This window comes from Dermochelys coriacea, chromosome 3 (assembly GCF_009764565.3).
Source record: "Dermochelys coriacea isolate rDerCor1 chromosome 3, rDerCor1.pri.v4, whole genome shotgun sequence".
Classification (NCBI taxonomy): Eukaryota; Metazoa; Chordata; order Testudines; family Dermochelyidae; genus Dermochelys; species Dermochelys coriacea.
Window position 1 is genome coordinate 118,410,706 of NC_050070.1, and position 21,569 is coordinate 118,432,274.

Consider the following 21,569-nt stretch of genomic DNA (forward strand, 5'->3'; position numbering starts at 1 on the left):
TGTCCCACATAAAACAGGAAATACCACTTTGGCCTGACCATTAGAAGAAAACCACTCCATTTCCTGTTATTAGAGTTTAGCTTTTCTAAATGACACATACTGCCATAAATGACACATACTGCCATTGTAATCGGTCACCCTTAGGCCACACAAAAAATCTTCCCATACAGTGCAGGGAGACTCCTCCTGTGGAAATGCCTTACAGTTAGAGATGGATTTTATCAAAAAATAAATTGGTATACCAAATATACAGTATTATATTCACACCCATGCCCATATATATAGACCTGATACCCATGCGATAAATTGCATTTATCTTCCACATTGATTTACTTGAACTCTGCCCATTAACTTCTCCAATCAGCATTAATTCCAAAACTCTGAGTAGATTTAAATTAGCTCCATTATCACACACACACACTTCAACATACTGCAACAAAAACATTTCCTTTCCCCCTAAATGGTAGGATTTTCTCCCCCCAAAAATGACGTTTGTCTGCGGCACAAGGCTGTCGCCATTCAGTCCTGGACCAATGACAACTTTTACGTCCACTCTCTGATGAAATCATTAGAGCTAGAAATGACGCTCTGGGATTCTCTCCCATCTCAGTGGATTACAGCATTCACCTCTAGTCCTTGTAGCTTCTGAGCTCTGGAACACTGAAATAGAGAGACATCCTTGATCTACAGAAAAGCCATTAAAAATGGATTTTAGAAATGACTAAAATGGTTAAGTTCTACTTTTCCAATCACTCCAAGGTCTGTACAGCCGGACTCCCTGAACTAACGTAGAGATGGGCCTTACGGACAAAGAAATAACAACAAAGCTTTTTATTTTCTCTCTCTCCCTTGCACACACTTAATTCTAAAACATTTCTAACTAAGTTCTCCTGAATAATATATGAAACAACACACATGGATGGGTAATATAATGGCACCCATTTAGGACCACATGCATAATTCCATGTGTATTTTGCATTTTAGAGTAATGTTACCATTTGAAATTCATGCCCAAAACCTTTTATACAAACACAATTGATGGCAAACACCACTGAGCAGAGAACATGGTGCTCAGTTCTCTCTTGTATTGATGTGATTAACAGTTACATACACCACTTGTGTATATCTGTTTACATAGGATTCATCCCCTCCTGTACCTCCTCTGACTGAGAAATCTGAGATTTTTGAGCTGTTTTTGCTGCAATTATTTCAGCATCAGACAATAGAGTTATTTATCAGCTAAGAAGATTGGAATGTTTTCCCTTAATGAAAAATATGTCCTTTTATTCTGATGCTATCTTTACTTCACATGCTCCATGCTTTCTATTTCCTTCATGTCTGGGAGGCCTCAAAACCATCTGAAGAGCCAGGAGATGAGTTCTGATTGCTGCACTTATAGGTACAGTAAATTTACTTTTTCAGACAGGAGTTTTTTGCCTGAGATATTCGCTACTTTAAAGTTACCCTGTGCTGAGAATTCTCTGTTCTATTTTAAGTAAAAGTGATGTGACCCACTCTCTGCTAGTTGTGGAAACGTCAATAGTTCAAAAATCTATTGGCCAGCTAACAGGGCAGTATTCCAAAACTATTTCAGGCTACATGACCCTGTTACAACCAATTGTACTGTGTTGGTCAATCCAAGGACATTTTTGCATCGCTATATATTATACAGATATACACACATCTATAAATACACACGTGCGTATGCATGCATTCACACAGAGTAAGAGAATATGAATCACTGGGCCAAACTCTGCTCTCATTTGCACAGTGTAAATCTATTTCAACCAATGGAGTTACTCCAGGTTTTCAAGGGTCTGAGGGCTCATCACTGCTGCTGCTGATCACTCTGGCCCTGGTTCAGAAAAGCTCTGGAACATGTGGGCAGTGGAGGTGTTTAAAGTTAAGCACATGGGAAAGCAAACAGCAGCTTGCAAGACCAAGTCCCAAATGACTGAAATTTGGCCTTCATTTATTTATTGATTGTTTAGCACTAACAACAGGTTTAAATTTGAGATGGACCCCAGAGATTAATCCCCAAGTTGGTACCTCTGAACATGAGGATATCACAAATAGGTTAAGTAACTATTTGATCTAATGCCAAATACATGGGCAGAGATCCCTCTTCATTTCCACATCTCTTCATTTTCACATCTAATCATGTAGTTTTCATTTCGGGAATTACATCCAGGCATCAGACAATTGGATTTTCCCACCTTCTAGAGGTTTTGCTGGAAATGATGCAAGATAATAAAAAACACTCCATTTGCTGTTATTAGAGTTTAGTTTTTCTCATAAATGACACATACTGCCATTGCAATTGGTCACTCTTGAGCCACACAAAAAATCTTCCCATACAGTGCAGGGAGATTCCTCCTGTGGAAATGCCTTACATTTCAAGAGATGGATTTTATCAAAAAATAAGTTGGTATACCAAATATACAGTATTATATTCACACCCATGCCCATATATGTAGACATGATACCCATGCAATAAACTTCATTTATCTTCCACATTTGACTGATTTACCTGAACTCTGCCCATTAACTTCTCCAATCAGCATTAACTCCAAAACTCTGAGTAGATTTAAATTAGCTCCATTACCACACACACATATACGCACTTCAACAATCTGCCACAAAAATGTTTCCTTTCCCCCCAAATGGTAGGATTCCCCCTCTACACACACACACACCAAAAATGAGATTTCTCTGCAGCACAAGGCTGTCATCATTTAGTCCTGGACCAATGACAACTTTTCAGTCCACTCTCTGGTGGAATCATTACAGCTAGTTAAAAAAAAAAGTTACAGGTCAAAAAATATATACACAGATAAGTCAGCCATGAGACGCTAATTAGTAGATTAATGTCTCTTTCTTCACCGGAGTCTGTACTGCTATAAAGCCAACAATTTAATTCTCACTCTCAGATGTATGCTAATCATTTACATTATTTGTTTTACTCCTGAATACACATACACATGGGTTTTCCAAAGGTAAAATCCACTCCTATGCAGAGGGCCCATACAAGGCCTAGCCATGACTTATATCCCACTTAACATTATTTCAAGGGCTAGCATGGGACTGATGTGGTGGATAGGCCTTGTAGCTCACCCGATGTTGGTATTATCCAGCTTATTTAATTTCAAGTTTATCACATGCTCTTTGGGAGGTAATTTTGTCTGTCAAGCCAAAAACGTACTGACAATAAAATCTTCCATCATCTGTAGACTTTAAGGCTAGAAGGGCTCAGTATGAATAACTAATTATATGACCAAAGCATGTATCAGAGGGTTGGGGTGGAATGAATTTATTCCACTACTGAGTGATCACTGTAACAAAACAGAATTGAAAAAGTTAGGCAAATACAAATACATGCACGTACACACACACATATATAAAATGTGCAACAAATTTCTGCTTTGTCTTTATATTTTTCCAAGGCTTTGGCCAAGTTACTAGACTGAGGTCCAGCAGTTTGGTGTCACTTTCCCAGTGGAAAGCAGCCCTAAACTCAGCAGATCAAGCCCCTAAAGGGTCTCTCCTGGATAGATATATCCTTGAGTGGTACAGAGCTCCTGTATGACTCCCACACCAACTACTCTGGCTGTCAGTGTAGAGGGTGAGGCTAGGGACAAGGTCTGCTATTTGGAGCTTCCATAAACCTGGCTGCCATAATGGGGCCATTGGCAGATGAAGAAGGTGAAAGGATCTTGAGACTGTGGCTTGGTACAGAGCAGCCCCAGAATCAGAAAGTCCAAAGGGCACTGCACCAGGCATTCTATGCCTACAGGTGAAGATCTGTCCCTTCAAACTTTAGTTTATTTTAAGGCTTTTTTTAAAATGTACTTATTGTCTAAAATCTTGACAATTGATTTTTTTAAGAAATAAGGAAATATTCTAAGTGTGAGTGAAAATATTGGTTTTAGCATAATTTGTTTGTTGGGTAGTGGGTGCACACTTTACAAAAATGACAGATTAACTTTAAGGAAAGAATTTTTACTAAAATAATAAATATCACTAAAAAAATCTGAATTTTGTTGTTCACTAGGAACAACTGAAAAAAATATGCACGAAGTCTAAAAACATAATGAGGAATTCCTTAATTTCATAAGTCAATATTTTCTTGATTTATCTTAAGCAGAATTTTCTTTAAGTTCCTGAAGTATTTTACAGCTTTGGCTGCATAATGTCAGGATGCAATTGTCAAAAAAAAACAAAAACAAAAACGCAAAAAATCCCACCTTCAGTATTGTTGCTTAACTCAAGAGAATCTATATCTATATCTATCTATCTATATACACACACACACACACACACTTAGACATAAAACAAAGAAACCTTCATCATGTTACAGTTAAGGTTGCTAAGTGCAATTCAAGAGAACGGTATGGATGGGAAGGGCTGATGTCAGATCTATTTACATCACTTAGCTTGTGGTTTCCATAGTTTAGGAGGTTTAGTTAAAAGATTTTGTGGTTTTATTTTTAACAGATGTGCCCAGTGATTCTTTCAGTTTCTTTCTCCGATTCCTATACTAGTTCTTACAACCCAGTTCCAGTCCCCAGCTAGTTCTTGTTCTCTAGCTACAGCTCACCATGTCGAATACTAACGCTGACCCAACAACCAGTCCCACTCCCTAGTTCCAGTCCTGAGGCAGTGCTGGTATCCCAAATCCAATCCTACTTCCGAGCCACAGCATCCAACCACCTCCTGTTTTTGCCTCCTGCGCTTCTCCATCCCTCAGTCCACTCTTCTCCTCCCTCTAATATCTGCAGAAGGGAAAACCTGCTTCATGGGAACTTATACAGTCCACCTAGGCATGGCTCCCTTCAATCAAATTTTAGTAGATTTACCAGCTGCCAAAAGTGCCCAAACATCAGAGCCTCCCTGCTTCCTGCTGCATTCAATTCCCAAGTCCAACCCATCTCTAATGATCCAACATTTCCTGGATGTTCTGGGATAAAGCTAAGTGTTTAGATCTTAAAACATTAATTGCTTAGTAATGAAATGTTTCCAAGCAATTAAAACTAATTGCTAAGCAAGTGGAGGAGATCCAATCTATTCCAGTGAAGATGGTTAATTTTTTTTCATAATCAAAATTCTAATAACCTACACTATGCACACAGATAGGTCAATATCTGAACATGTATGATTTTTTGATATTTATAGCGTATTCTGCTTTAAAGCTAGATGAGTCCAAATACTCTTGAGAACATCTTTACACACTGGCTAACTGGAGTGCATCTCCTTCACGCCAGAGTATTTGGGTGTATATCTTTAAATTCCTCTAATGGGGATCCATTTAATAAAGAGGAATATTTCTTAAAACTCAGTGACTTTACAAAGTCACATATGCTTAAATGTGCAAATCAAACTATACTGCACATGTATAGACAATTCAACACCCAATTGGGAGTTCAAATGTGTATCCTGTGCTGAGAAACCTAAGGCTGAAAATTATGACACACTGTAGCAAAACAATGTAAGTGCTAATTTTTGATTTGATTAACATACTAGTTAAACTATGCCACCTGGGGTTATGAAACCATGCCACTTGGGGTTATGAAATTTTATAGAAAAATATTTTCCTACCCTAGAATATACAGTGAAATTTTCAACCAAATCTCACACTGAGGTCAAAAATAGAAGCAAGGTAGTCAAAAATAAAGCTTACAATGCAACTCCCAATGTGTCCGTAACTTTGGAATGGTATAATTAATATACATTTACATTATTTATATTTGGGTATGTAGACTGCAGGCATTTCTCTTGAAATCAACAGATAAACAATCTCATCTATAACATGTGGTCCTTTTTACAGTAGGAAATGTACAGTACATAAATATATAAATAAAAATATATACAGTACATGGTCACACATTCACATAAGTCATAAAGTGACACATATTAAAAAAAATATAAGCAACTATGTTTTATATGTTTGGATCTGCCCAGCTCCACCACTGTGTGCTGAATGTCATCGGGCAAGTCACTGCCGTTCTGTGCCTCAATTTCCCCTGTAAAACGGGGATAATAAACTGACTTCCTTTGTAAAGCATTTTGTGTTCTACTAATTAAAAGTGCTGTAAAAGGTCTATTATTCTGACTATGAATTCAAGATGAACTTGTACTTTACGTATTCCCTACTATCAAAAATATGTAAGCAGAAAATTGTCCTTTACTGAGTCCTATATTCCATAAGAAAAGTTGAAACTTGATGAGACAGAGTTTCCGCATTGCAGAACAAATTTATTTGTCACCAACACACATAAGGGACCCTCTCCGGATGGTAGGAAAACAGCATCTTGATCTTGTCCATACACAATTAGGAAATGTTTATGGTGTCCATTGACTGGGTGCCTTGAAAATTATTTAAAGTTCAGATTTATGCCTTGTTGTCACTGTTTAAATGGTAATGCAGTCAAAACAAGTGTAAGTAGAGATAAAAGTTCTTATTTGTAGTTATCTTGAAGAGACGAGTGGTAGGAGAGAAGATTGTATCCTGTTAGCATTATCATAGCTTTAAAAAAGTTCCTTCCATCAATAGGTTACATGAATAAAATAACCCCAAAGGTCTAGTATCTACAATATGTACATTCCTCTGTGACTTTCACGTGTGTGTGTGCTCGGTTTACCTCTGATGAAAGATCAGCCATTCCTGAATGTCAATCCATTTCCTCTCTGATTCAGCTAATGTTTGCCTCAGACATGTACCCAGAGGGAGCATCTTTTTTTAATTTTGGGGTTCCATTTTATTGGCATGAAATGAGTTTGGAGAGAGGAAATAATGCTTTGGAGAATGGGTTGTTTTTCTTTTAAAGGGGAAGAGATAAGCACTTGGAAAAAACAAAACCTGAAACTGTAGTAGCTTAAAGCATCAGGAGGTAACGAGGGACAGGGAGGAATCCTATCATGTACTGCAGGTTCCACTGTTCTCAGATAGCATTTTCAATTAAAGAAAGGTGGTGGATTCATCTATGGTTACTTGCTATTCCCTTCCACCACAGCTAGGGCATCGTGCTGCTGATAGATCTCTTGGACCAACATGGTGTTTGTATTCTTCCATTCTCTATACTTCTTTGCTGTCAGCTCAGGATCTTCCAGCAATTGGTTAATCATGGCCAGGTCATGCTCTTTACACTAGTAGGAAATCAAGAGGGTTAATAAATATATATTTTCCCATACACTGTACACCGTATTTTCCTTAATAAAAATAGTATGAACCTAAAGCTGGCAAATTGCTCATCTTGGCAATGTGATTCCCTTTTTGAGTATGGGAATTTTGAAACAAGCCCATGGCAAAAGTTTCTTCCAATTGAAGTTACAGTTCTGTTTATACCTGGGTATTTAAAATATCCCATATTTTTCACAGGATCTTTGCACAAAAGCCCAAGAGAAGAGTTACATGAAGAACTGATCACTTTTCATAAAATGCTAAATTTAAAAAAAACTGGTAACAGCAGCAGCAATTACTGCAATTTGGACACAGCTTTTGACCTTCAAGAAAAACACTCCATTCCCACATTGTAAATACCCCTACTTTAAGTGCTAGACATATTAAATTTAGATGTAATCCATACTCACATAGGGTGGCTATCTGTCCCACTCTAGTGGCTAGACCATATAGGGAGGTTTACAAGGCTGCTACTACTTGTAAGTTAATGAACCCAGTTCCTTTAGCTCAGTATGTAGAGCTCACATTTTTAGGCCAAGAGATCTCAGCTTCAGTCCTCACAGAGGATGTGAGCAGAGACATCAGTACATGGTGAATAAACACCTCAAGGTGGACAGGGATGGTGTCCCTCGCCTCTGTTTGTCAGAAGCTGGGAATTGGCAACAGGGGATGGATCACTTGATGATTATCTGTTCTGTTCATTCCCTCTGGGGCATCTGGCATTGACCACTGTCAGAAGACAGGATACTGGGCTAGATGGACCTTTGGTCTTATCCAATATGGCCATTCTTATGTCCTCTATTGCAGAGCTCCATTTTCCTTTTCCAGGTCTACAGTATCTTACTATTCTTTTAGCATGTCCCAGGCATACAGGACTTCTCCAAGCGGTGATACTGGATTTCAACTATGGAGACATAGACTTCAACAAAATGTTCTTAGTAATTCTAGGATGAGGACAAATGGATCTGAACTGAAATGGTTCTCCACCAACCATCATTTAGCTATGCCAACTCCAGACAGAAGCCTCTGTTGAGACAAATTAACTGCAAAAGTGCCAATTCTCTCTGGCATATGCTCGGAGTAGGCCTCTGCTGTTAAACAGCCCCATGAGATGGATTCTAGTGTTATAATAAGAAGGGATAAGCAAACACCCATTCTGGCTAGAAAAAAAAAATAAAAACAATGTATGTAGTTTGTCCGTTGCTCGTCTCCCTCCAGTGGATGTGAGGCAGCGGACCCCTCCACTGGCCTATGTCAAGCACCTCTAATCAGCCTCAGGCAAGAGTCATTACAGAAGAGAGGCAAAAGTAAGACAGAGAGGTCAGAGCTAGGAGGATGAGACAGAGAGTAAGTGGGGAAAAAAAGGCAGGTAAGAGGGCCTAGCACTTTCTTGACCCCAAGAATTATGCATAAAAGTGGTCCTGACCCATAGCCTCAACAACTTTCCCAAAAGGCCTTATCTCTGTGATCTGTGATTCTTGAATCAACTGGAATTGGACAGTTTCTTAGAAAGGCAGATTACTCAGGTTCAACCCTATGTCTAGCTGGCAACCTTTGTAAGAGAACAGCAAAAGGCACAGGACAGAGAAACAGACAGGTGCTGCTAACGTAGAAGCGGGGATTTTTTTTCCCAATGGATAAATTTTCTTACTTTGTGGATCTTTCTTCCGTATATCTGGAAAAAAGACTAATTTCCTCCAATCCTTTAGCATGTGAAACACTCTGCAAACAGCTTCCCTCTCTTCCTAGCCATCCGAAATATGTTTTGCTATTGATATACTGTGGTAGCAGCAATGATTCATTGCTAGAGATGTGGAGTAGCAAGTCCACACTAAATCCCAGTCAGCCTCGGTATGTTCATAAATCACTCTGCTTTAAGCTGATAAAGGTTTAGTCAAAGCACAGCAAATATGGATCAGATGTAAGACTTCCCTGAGTTCTACATTTGCAATAGATCATGCAGGGTTAATTATGTCCTGCTTCATGTAATATTAAAAAGAAATTACTTTAAAAGCATACTTTTCTACTGATTCACTGTTTGGCATTTTCCTTACTATGAGAATGTGCCTTTCACACTAACTAATGTAAACACCATTGCTTAAAGAATTCTATTTGTCTCTGTGTGAAATTCTCTAATGCCATATTTATCTTGTCAACACTCCAACTTCTCGGTTTGAATAAAGCAAAACCCATATTTTCTGCATTAAGAAAAGCACCCAAGAAAATGATTTTTCCATACTCAACTAGTGTTAGACCAAAAAAAAAAAAAAAAAAGAAAGTCTGGTTATAAAGAGTGCTAGCCACAGTCAGATCCATAATTTACTCATTTATTTACCCAGAGGGATGTGAATCCCCTTTGGAAATAAACAAAAACTCTAATAGCACTAAACTCATCCCAACTCACCATTATTCTAATCTGAAGATTTAACACTAAAATGTGAGCTACCAATCCACTTGGCACTAAGCAGTTCTGTTCTTTCCTTTACTGGTGACACACATTACACTGGAAAAGCCATGTAACGTTTTTCTGTCTCTCAGTTTCCTCACCTGTAAAACATGGATACTATTTATCTATCTTACAAGTATGTGGTGGGGCTTACTTCATTAATGCTGAGATCATCAGACAGCAGATGATACAGAAGAATGGATTATTATGAGTCTCAGAACAGCTGATTTGGCATTAGTACCAGTGAGAAATTTCTTTATAAATTTCTCCAGAGTAGACATGACTTAAAGCTAAGTAAAAACAATTGAGGTAACATACTTCTAATGACAAAAAAAGCAAGAGGATGGGGAAGGCAATTATTTTAATGTTCATTCATAGAATATCAGGTTTGGAAGGGACCTCAGGAGATCATCTAGTCCAACCCCCTACTCAAAGCAGGAACAATCCCCAATTTTTGCCCCAGATGCCTAAATGGCCCCCTAAAGGATTGAACTCATAACCCTGGATTTAGAAGGCCAATGCTCAAACGACTGAGCTATCCCTCCATCTCTCTATTTACAATTTAATTTTATATTAATAAGTTTTCTCTCTCTCTCTCTCTCTCTCCTCTAGTAGCACCCAGAAACAGGACTAGAAATTCCATGAGACACAAATGAGACTCCAAGTGAGTCCTACCCATCAGAGTATTGCAGAGTCTATCTATCTCTCAGACCCTCCAGGGAATGTTCTGAGAAATCCTCTACCCAAGGTAAGATTCCAACATGAAAGCAGGATGCTTGTGTTATTAAAACTATTTTAGTTCCAGTAGGCCCTTAAAATAGCTTTAGCATATCCTGTGCATTCTCTAGTAATCCCTTAAGGAAAACTTTCTTGGCTAAGGGTCATTTGTTTGTCCACTACCCTAAGTGTACTTTTTCTGCTCTCCCTCCTTTGAGGCTGTCCCATTTAGTACACTCACGAAATACCCCCTGAGTGTGTGAATTTTACAGCTGATTACATATGATCTCATAAATTCCTGACACCTTCTCCAATCAGACTGGAACTACAGCAAGAACTGAACTATTGCTTCTGCTTCCACTTTCAAATATAGCCACAAAACACAGAGGCAGGAGAAAGTAAAATATTATTTCAAAGACTTAACTGAACAACATTCACTTTGAGATTGGGTGAAGCTTGGAATTGTTTATTTTTCAATACAAACTGTTTTTCCTCTTTTTAGGCTGGAACTTTACCCCTTGTGTCACCTCACCTTTAATGTGCTATTCAGCATTCGGATTTGGTGAAGTTTCTCATTCATGGAGGGGTTTTTGCTCCGTTTGGCGAAGGACTTTCTGAGCTCTTTTTTGGTTGAAGGTCGACGGTCCCCGATGGGAGACAAACTTGCTTGTTCTAATGACTTGTAAAGTCGCTCCATTTCATCTTCGGAGCATTTTGCCTGTTCTATAAAGAAAAGATAATAAATAAGATAAGAATGTGACTATGACAGCAAGTTGCAGTGATGCTGGATTCAATTAATAGGATTTTTACAAAGTTAAAGCGATTATATTTTCAAAATAAAAACAGATGGCAGTAACATACATATGACAAAAAAAAAAGTAAATGCTGGTATTGATACTTCCAGCTGCTGCCTCAACAGTGACATGTCTATTTGTTGAAGTGAAGGGTTATTTTGTGTTCTGAGTGTCTTTATTATTTAACTCTGAACAACTGTTAACAACATTCACTTTGAGCAAAAAGAAGCTTTGATAGAATCTACTCTCATTCAGCTTTTCCCTTCACTCCAAATACTGTTCATCACCTTGAACACTTGTTCCACTGATCTCTCTCTGTTCCGAGAAAACACAGAGCAAATTCTGCAAGTTCAGCAGCATATCTTGAACTAACATTTTGTAGTTTTTAAACACACAATCAAAAATATTTTGATTGAGGGGATAAAAAAAGGGACATTTCAGGAATCACAAAAAACGTTTCCAAGAAGCTGGGACAAAGTATGAACAACTAAGACATATGGTCACATTACATACAGTTGCCAAATTTCATACACAGTGGCACAGAATTCTTCATGGAACTTTCACAATGAATCCTTGTTTAAGACTGTTTCAATTATTCCTTTCAGTCTGACAGCTTTCTAGTTGCAGCACCATCTCCTCTAGATGGGGACATTTGGGAAAAGGAGAGAACAGCTGGGAATTAAGCAGAAAGATAGGACAAAAGGGATAAAAGGTAAATTTTACCCTGGGATAAAAGGTAAATTTTTAAAAACACTATTTAATATGAAGGTGCAACAATTAATATGTGCCATATTTAGATGAGTGAAGATTAGTAAAAAAAAAATAGGGCTGTCACTTAATCACAGTTAACTCACACGATTAACTCAAAAAAATTAATTGCTATTAATCAGTTTTAATCGTACTGTTAAACAATAGAATACCAATTGAATTTTATTAAATATTTTGGATGTTTTTCTACATTTTCAAATGTATTCATTTCAATTACAACACAGAATACAAAGTGTACAGTTCTCACTTCATATTTTTATTACAAATATCTGCACTGTAAAAAATGATAAAAGAAACAGTTTTTCAGTTCACCTCATACAAGTATTGTAGAACAATCTTTTTATCGTGAAAGCACAATTTACAAATTTTGTTACATAACTGCACTCAAAACCAAAGCAATGTAAAACTTTAACACCTACAAGTCCACTCAGTCCTACTTCTTGTGCAGCCAATCGCTCAGAGAAACAAGTTTGTTTACATTTATGGGAGATAATGCTGCCTCATTCTTATTTACAATGTCACTTGAAAGTGAAAACATAGCTGGCATTGCAAGGTATTTACATGCCAGATATGCTAAACATTCATATGCACCTTCATGCTTTGGCCACCATTCCAGAGGACATGCTTCCATTCTGATGATGCTTGTTAAAAAAATAAAGTGTTAATAAAATTTGTGACTGAACTCCTTGGGGGAGAATTGTATGTCTCCTGCTCTGTGTTTTACCCATATTCTGAAATATATTTCATGTTATAGCATTCTCGGATGATGACCCAGCACCTGTTGTTCATTTTAAGAACACTTTCATTGCAGATTTGACAAAATGCAAAGAAGGTATCAATGTGAGATTTCTAAAGATAGCTACCGCACTTGACCCAAGATTTAAGAATCTGAAGTGCCTTCCAAAATCTGAGAGGGATGGGATGTGGAGCATGCTTTCAGAAGTCTTAAAAGAGCAATGCTCCAATGCAGAAATTACAGAACTTAAACCACCAAAAAAGAATATCAACCTTCTGTTGGTGTCATCTGACTCAGATGATGAAAATGAACATGCGTTGGTCTGCACTGCTTTGGATCATTGTAGAGAAGAACCCATCATCAGCATGAATACATGTCCCCTGGAATGCTGGTTGAAGCATGAAGGGACATATGAATCTTTAGAACATTTGGCACAAATATCTTGAAATGCCAGCTACAACAGTGCCATGCAAATGCCTGTTCTCACTTTGATGTGACATTGTAAACAAGAAGTGGGCAGCACTATTTCCTGCAAATTAAAACAAATCCGTTTGTCTGAGTGATTGACTGAACAAGAAGTAGGACTGAGTGGACTTGTTGGCTCTAAAGTTTTACATTGTTTTATTTTTAATGCAGTTTTTTGTATATTTTTTTGTATACTCTACATTTGTAAGTTCAATTTTCATTATAAAGAGATTGCACTATGGTACTTGTATTAAGTGAACTGAAAAAAAATTCTTTTATTTTTACAGTACAAATATTTATAATAAAAAATAAATATAAAGTGAGCACTGTATATTTTGTATTCTGTGTTGTAATTGAAATCAATACATTTGAAATGTGGAAAACATCCAAAAATATTTATATAAATGGTATTCTATATTGTTTAACAGCACAATTAATCACCATTAATTTTTAAAGCAGTTGGCAGCCCTAGTAAAAAGGCATTTTCAATATGGGAATTTTGACCTTAGGACTCATTTTTCTGCTGGTCTGACAAGAGCAGAGATTTTTGGTCATCAGAGACTTTAGCTCATACTACAAGCTACACATTTTAGGCTCATCTAGCCCACATAATCTCTCAGGAAAAAGGCCTGAGTTTATTGTTTCTTTCCATGATTTTGGGTCCTTTAGCTGGCAGGGGTATAAGAGTCAACTTTATATCACTGATTTTTTTTTTCTACAAATGGGCCCTGATGTGTCAACTGACTTTTGTTGATCAGAATATTTTATAAACTGAAATAAATTAAAAAGTGAAATTATTCCTTTCCTTTCATCCTACCAAACTGTCTTTTCTTGTCTGAACAGGTGCCATCCACCTTCCCCCCACACACACACACTCCCTCTCTCTCGTCTATACAAAAGAGTCTTCACATTATGACTACCCTAACCTCTCCAAGGAAAGGATTAATTAATAATGCCCACAGTGATCCCTCTTCTTGGATCTCCACAGTAAATGTCTTAAGGAAAAGGTAAATGGAAGCCACCACTGTGTCACAAGCTATGTTTATAAGCCTATGTCATACAGGTTCTTGAGTGACTCTTGCAATTAGAGAGCAGCACTAGGGGAGATCAAAGAGTAGGCTAAGAGCCAAGATATGATCCTAAGAATATCTCTGTAAGGTTTTTTTATAGTACCCATGACCATAATGTCTAAAAGCCTCATCCTGTATCCACTGAAGTGAATGGGAATCTTTCCATTGACTTCAATGGGCAGTGGCTCAGGCACAAAATGCTGAAGTGCTTTTTAAAATCCTTCGGCTATAGTGAGAAAACTTTAGTTTTATGGTACATTACACATATTTGTGTTTCCAGTGCTCAAGGCGTGTGTGGGTTATCTGGCACTTTTACATTACTCTGCAAATATAAACAGACTGACTGTACCTTGACTGGAACTAAATATAGCTTATGGCTTTGATACAATATTTGAGGGAGGGGAGATATTTAACAAGCTACAGGAAACCAAAAAAAATTGCACGTGCTAGGCATAATACACGGCAGTAATATTTCCTTAAAATTGCTGGCTCACACTGTTTACTTTGGAAGAAGCAGCTGCATTTGGTTCAAAAGTAGATTTCTGCTCATGGCACGGTTGGTTTTGCTGTTAACATCACACACTGGGATCGTAAATTTGAAACTAAATTTCAGAATGAAGGTAACAATTACCAGGTGTATAAGCAGGCTATTAGCCAGGATGGGTTGGGATGCAACACCATGCTCTGAGTGTCATAGAATCATAGAATATCAGGGTTGGAAGGGACCCCAGAAGGTCATCTAGTCCAACCCCCTGCTCAAAGCAGGACCAAGTCCCAGTTAAATCATCCCAGCCAGGGCTTTGTCAAGCCTGACCTTAAAAACCTCTAAGGAAGGAGATTCTACCACCTCCCTAGGTAACGCATTCCAGTGTTTCACCACCCTCTTAGTGAAAAAGTTTTTCCTAATATCCAATCTAAACCTCCCCCATAGCAACTTGAGACCATTACTCCTCGTTCTGTCATCTGCTACCATTGAGAACAGTCTAGAGTCATCCTCTTTGAAACCCCCTTTCAGGTAGTTGAAAGCAGCTATCAAATCCCCCCTCATTCTTCTCTTCTGCAGACTAAACAATCCCAGCTCCCTCAGCCTCTCCTCATAAGTCATGTGCTCTAGACCCCTAATCATTTTCGTTGCCCTTCGTTGTACTCTTTCCAATTTATCCACATCCTTCCTGTAGTGTGGGGCCCAAAACTGGACACAGTACTCCAGATGAGGCCTCACCAGTGTCGAATAGAGGGGAACGATCACGTCCCTCGATCTGCTCGCTATGCCCCTACTTATACATCCCAAATGCCATTGGCCTTCTTGGCAACAAGGGCACACTGCTGACTCATATCCAGCTTCTCGTCCACTGTCACCCCTAGGTCCTTTTCCGCAGAACTGCTGCCGAGCCATTCGGTCCCTAGTCTGTAGCGGTGCATTGGATTCTTCCATCCTAAGTGCAGGACCCTGCACTTATCCTTATTGAACCTCATTAGATTTCTTTTGGCCCAATCCTCCAATTTGTCTAGGTCCTTCTGTATCCTATCCCTCCCCTCCAGCGTATCTACCACTCCTCCCAGTTTAGTATCATCCGCAAATTTGCTGAGAGTGCAATCCACACCATCCTCCAGATCATTTATGAAGATATTGAACAAAACGGGCCCCAGGACCGACCCCTGGGGCACTCCACTTGACACCGGCTGCCAACTAGACATGGAGCCATTGATCACTACCCGTTGAGCCCGACAATCTAGCCAGCTTTCTACCCACCTTATAGTGCATTCATCCAGCCCATACTTCCTTAACTTGCTGACAAGAATGCTGTGGGAGACCGTGTCAAAAGCTTTGCTAAAGTCAAGAAACAATACATCCACTGCTTTCCCTTCATCCACAGAACCAGTAATCTCATCATAAAAGGCGATTAGATTAGTCAGGCATGACTTTCCCTTGGTGAATCCATGCTGACTGTTCCTGATCACTTTCCTCTCCTCTAAGTGCTTCAGGATTGATTCTTTGAGGACCTGCTCCATGATTTTTCCAGGGACTGAGGTGAGGCTGACTGGCCTGTAGTTCCCAGGATCCTCCTTCTTCCCTTTTTTAAAGATGGGCACTACATTAGCCTTTTTCCAGTCATCCGGGACTTCCCCCGTTCGCCACGAGTTTTCAAAGATAATGGCCAAGGGCTCTGCAATCACAGCCGCCAATTCCTTCAGCACTCTCGGATGCAATTCGTCCGGCCCCATGGACTTGTGCACGTCCAGCTTTTCTAAATAGTCCCTAACCACCTCTATCTCTACAGAGGGCTGGCCATCTCTTCCCCATTTTGTGTTGCCCAGCACAGCAGTCTGGGAGCTGACCTTGTTAGTGAAAACAGAGGCAAAAAAAGCATTGAGTACATTAGCTTTTTCCACATCCTCTGTCACTAGCTTGCCTCCCTTATTCAGTAAGGGGCCCACACTTTCCTTGGCTTTCTTCTTGTTGCCAACATACCTGAAGAAACCCTTCTTGTTACTCTTGACATCTCTTGCTAGCTGCAGCTCCAGGTGCGATTTGGCCCTCCTGATATCTTTCCTACATGCCCGAGCAATATTTTTATACTCTTCCCTGGTCATATGTCCAACCTTCCACTTCTTGTAAGCTTCTTTTTTATGTTTAAGATCCGCTAGGATTTCACCATTAAGCCAAGCTGGTCGCCTGCCATATTTACTATTCTTTCGACTCATCGGGATGGTTTGTCCCTGTAACCTCAACAGGGATTCCTTGAAATACAGCCAGCTCTCCTGGACTCCCTTCCCTTTCATGTTAGTCCCCCAGGGGATCCTGGCCATCTGTTCCCTGAGGGAGTCAAAGTCTGCTTTCCTGAAGTCCAGGGTCCGTATCCTGCTGCTTACCTTTCTTCCCTGCGTCAGGATCCTGAACTCAACCAACTCATGGTCACTGCCTCCCAGATTCCCATCCACTTTTGCTTCCCCCACTAATTCTACCCGGTTTGTGAGCAGCAGGTCGAGAAAAGCGCTCCCCCTAGTTGGCTCCCCTAGCACTTGCACCAGGAAATTGTCCCCTACGCTTTCCAAAAACTTCCTGGATTGTCTATGCACCGCTGTATTGCTCTCCCAGCAGATATCAGGAAAATTAAAGTCACCCATGAGAATCAGGGCATGCGATCTAGTAGCTTCCGTGAGTTGCCGGAAGAAAGCCTCATCCACCTCATCCCCCTGGTCCGGTGGTCTATAGCAGACTCCCACCATGACATCACTCTTGTTGCACACACTTCTAAACTTAATCCAGAGACACTCAGGTTTTTCCACAGTTTCGTACCGGAGCTCTGAGCAGTCATACTGCTCCCTTACATACAGTGCTACTCCCCCACCTTTTCTGCCCTGCCTGTCCTTCCTGAACAGTTTATAACCATCCATGACTGTACTCCAGTCATGTGAGTTATCCCACCAAGTCTCTGTTATTCCAGAGTGTCCCTAAACCTCTGACTGCTAGAAGCTGGGAATGAGCGACAGGGAATGGATCACTTGATGATTGTCTGTTCTGCTCATTCCCTCTGAAGCACCTGGCACTGGCCACTGTCAGAAGACAGGATACTGGGCTAGATGGACCATTGGTCTGACCCAGTATGGCCTTTCTTATGTTCTTATACAAGACTTTCTTTTGGAGCTACTCAATGATCACTGATGCACTACAGGGGCCACTGAGGAGCATGAGACATACCACCCATGAACACACCTCTTCTGATTTCTGCATACTGACATCTCATAGAGCAAAATTAATATTCTTAATAATAATAATAATAATAAATATCAGGGTATTTTATGTGGCAACACAGAGCACTAATTCCTAGGCCAACCAGCCAACTTTCAAACTCTTTTTGATCAATTCCCCTTTCCGTCACCTCCACAAAACAATCCAAAAGATTCTCAACTTGCTACTAAAACACTCACATAGTCAAAGGCCAAAACCAGCTATCTATCTCAAAGCCTATATGACAATGAGCTGATGAAAAATCACATTTAATTAAATCACTTCATCAATTCGGAGAGGTTAAGGCCAGAAAGGACCATTATATCATCTAGTCTAACCTCCTAAATCTCACAGGCCAGTAAATGTCACTCATTTACCACTCCACTGAGCCCAATAACTTGTGTTCTCATCCTACCTGCCTATTTTCTCAATTTACATCTTATGATACAAGAAGGGAGGATTTCCTTATGGCCAAAAAATCCACACAGCAGCTTCCAAGAAACTCCATATGGTAGCTCCCAAGTGACTAGCACTTCAAAGGACCGACAGAATAGGGTGACCAGCTGTCCCAATTTTATAGGGACAGTCCTGATATTCAGGGCTTTGTCTTACATAGCTGCCTATTACCATCCCCCATCCCAATTTTTCACACTTGCTATCTGATCGCCCTAGACCAGAATTTTGAATTCCACTTCCAACGCCTTTCAAAACTGCAGAATTAAAGATTTTTTTCCAAAAAAGGTGGGTCAGAGTCAGTAGATTTCACATGGAATGTTAAAATACAAAGCTGTTTTGCTCAGGTGAATAAAAGTAGCAACAGTGTAGAATCTAAATGGAATTTTAGGAAATGGTTTAAAACAGGGTTCTGTTGACCGTGGTATGTGGAGCACTGATGGAGTGGTCACATGATGTTCTCTGTTTCCAGTTGCTCATCAACCAGGAGCTGTAACCAAGGAGAAGAGTTGCCACCAGAAAAGTTAAAAATAACTAAGTAAATACTTTACTAATATTTCTCTTTGTAAACAAATTCTGTAGTTATCAATAGATAACATGCCTGTCTATAGATCAGAAGATTTCAGATTTGACTCCTGCCTGGCTTGTAGCTCTGACCTCAGCAGCCTGCCTTTTGAGCTCCCCTTCCCCAGAAGCAAAGCCCAATGCTTTGTGACATTGAAGGTTTTACTCAATATTTCATATTCAATGCTATATGGTTGCAAATGTGAGAGGTGATCCAGATGACTATAAATGGCGAAGGAGTTGTCCACAAGCCACTCATTTTTCAGGTGTGGTCCATGCCTTTGAAATGCCTCATTTTAATATGTCAATTAGGTGTTTTAACAAGTCCAATAAACAATTTGTGATAAAAAAAAATACTTAGCACTTGGACAGTGCTTATCAACTTTGAAGTGTTTCACAAGCCTTTTGTCATGTCAGAAAACAAGAAGACACTAATTGTAGTTTTGTTCCCATAAAAATACTAGGGAAAAAATTAAGGTTGGATGGTTGTGATAAAGTAAACACTGACCCAAACCTTGACCTGGAACTGAACTTTTTCTGAGGTTCAAATCATAGGCGCTGATCAGCTGTTCAGTAGCGGGCAGGAGGTGCTGGGGGGAGTGGAGTGAGGGTGGGGCATTGGGGGGAAGGGGTGGAGTGAGAGTCGAGCACCCCCAGGGAAATCTGAAAGTTGGTGATTCTGGTTCAAATAATGTGATGTACTCACAAATACTCAGCTTAGTGCTTCTGGTTCCATCCATGCCTGGAAACAGAGTACTGATACAGTATATCACAAGAGTGACTCAGTATTTCTATTCGAAACAGAAGCATAAGAAATCTCACAAGTAAGCCAATTCTCATGAGCTTTGCAAACAGATGTTTTGGGGTCCAGTGAATTCAATAGTTCATATAAAACTTGAGCAAGCTTAGGGTGTATTATTGTATCATTGCAATATGTTTACTTTGTGTCAGATAGTGAAAGGATATGCAGAGAGTACACATCACTCAGTCTCGCATGTCTGAGTGAAAAAACAATAGGTCATCTATTTTGCGACACCCATGTAAAAGTTTATCCTTTCAGGGCCTTCCCCCAGATCAGCGAAATGGGGTTTGTTCTGATGCTGTACAGTAGAACCTCAGAATTATGAACACCTTGGGAATGGAGGGGGTGGGTAAAGGAGACAATTGCCCAGAAGCCCACAGCAGGGCTAAGGCAGGCTTCCTGCCCTCCCTCGCTCCACACCACTCCCAGAAGCAGCCGGCATGTTCCTGCGGCCCCTGGGGGAGGATCTCTGCCCACTGCCCCGCCACAAGCACCGATTCCACAGCTCCCATAGGCTGGGAATTATGGCTAATGGGAGCTGTGGGGGCACTGCCTGAGGGCAGCGGCACTCCGTGGAGACCCCCTGGATCCCCTTCCTAGTAGCTGCTGCCAGAAGGGTGTGCTGATCACTTTCGGGAGCCTCCTAAGGTAAGGGGCAACCCCCTGGCCCCCTCCTGAATCCCATCCTCTGCCCCAGCCTAGAGCCGACACCCCCTCCTGCACCCAAACTCCCTCCCAGAGCCAACATCCCTTCGGACAAGGGCCCCACAAAATCTAATAGCTTCAGGCCCACAAAAGAGTTAATCTGGTCCTGTTTGTGGCTATCACAATGCCCCAGTTTCTGACTGTACCAAATATGTTGGTGTCTGATTCACAAAAGAGAAAAGAGATCGGAGAGAAAAATTAAAAAGAGAGACAACTCTGCACTTCCATCTTATGGCTCCCTTCCTCTCTCTCTCATCTCATCTCGTCTCCTTTCTCAGTTATGACTGTGGGATTCCAGTGTCTGTTTTCTATGGTAATGGAAGACATAGAACCTGTGGTTAAGAGGAACCAGGGAGACTTAAAATCTTATTGTTCTTTTTTTTAAAAAAAAAAAGTTCTGTTTCAAGATTTTGATGATGTCCCTGGGAAGTTAATTATAGCTTCCTCAAAGCCTCAGACGAAAGAAACTGGGAAATAATTGACTTAAGAGAGCATAGGTTAAACATACTAGTCCCAATGAATGCAGAGCTGCAAAACTCAATGCTGTAAAAGGGAGAGACAGAAGAAACAGGAAGGACATGCCATTACAAACATTAAATACCAGGCCATTTACCCAGCTTGTACTTTGGGTTCAGAACTGAATCAATTTTTAAAGAACTGAGACCTGACTAGAAGCTGCACAGTTAGAAGCTCATTTGCAAGGTTCTGAAAAATGTATAGGTGAATTTTCACTTTAAAACTTTGATCTTTTTCTACATCAATCAGAATTATCATCAAAATAAAGCTCAGGTTAGCCACATCCACTTACAGAGCTACCTTCCACATGCAGCGCCAGATTCTCTCCTGAAGCAGAACTGCACAAAGAGAACTCTGTTGCTTAGCTACAGCCAGAATCTGACCCCTTTATACAGTCAGAGCAGGAAATGGGGGTCAAGGCATACTATTGAATCTGGTCCATGGCATTATTAGCAGAGCTGGGTTAAACTAAGGGAAGAGAATGTCAACTCTGAAAACCAGGAATTGTTCAGATCCAGATCTCATTAACAAATTCTTTCCCACAAAGCCACCCCTGCTAAAGTTCAAGGAGTTTGAAGAACAGGCTCCAGTTTTGCACCATCTCTAATTATAAGCATGTGACA

The 21,569-nt window shown here is 40.0% G+C and overlaps 1 protein-coding gene across 9 annotated transcripts in view; it reads right to left on the reverse strand.

The window, feature by feature from the left end:
* Nucleotides 1–2,895: 2,895 nt before the first annotated feature.
* Nucleotides 2,896–21,569, reverse strand: part of IPCEF1 (interaction protein for cytohesin exchange factors 1) — a 135,581-nt gene continuing 116,907 nt past the window's right edge. For all 9 annotated transcript variants that reach the window (XM_043511225.1, XM_043511229.1, XM_038395779.2 and 6 more), the window contains 2 exons: nucleotides 10,873–11,063; nucleotides 2,896–7,143 (listed from right to left, as the gene is read on the reverse strand). In XM_043511225.1, coding sequence (XP_043367160.1) covers nucleotides 6,985–7,143; nucleotides 10,873–11,063 — 350 coding nt within the window. In that variant the 3' untranslated portion in view covers nucleotides 2,896–6,984. The remainder of the gene's footprint in view (nucleotides 7,144–10,872; nucleotides 11,064–21,569) is intronic.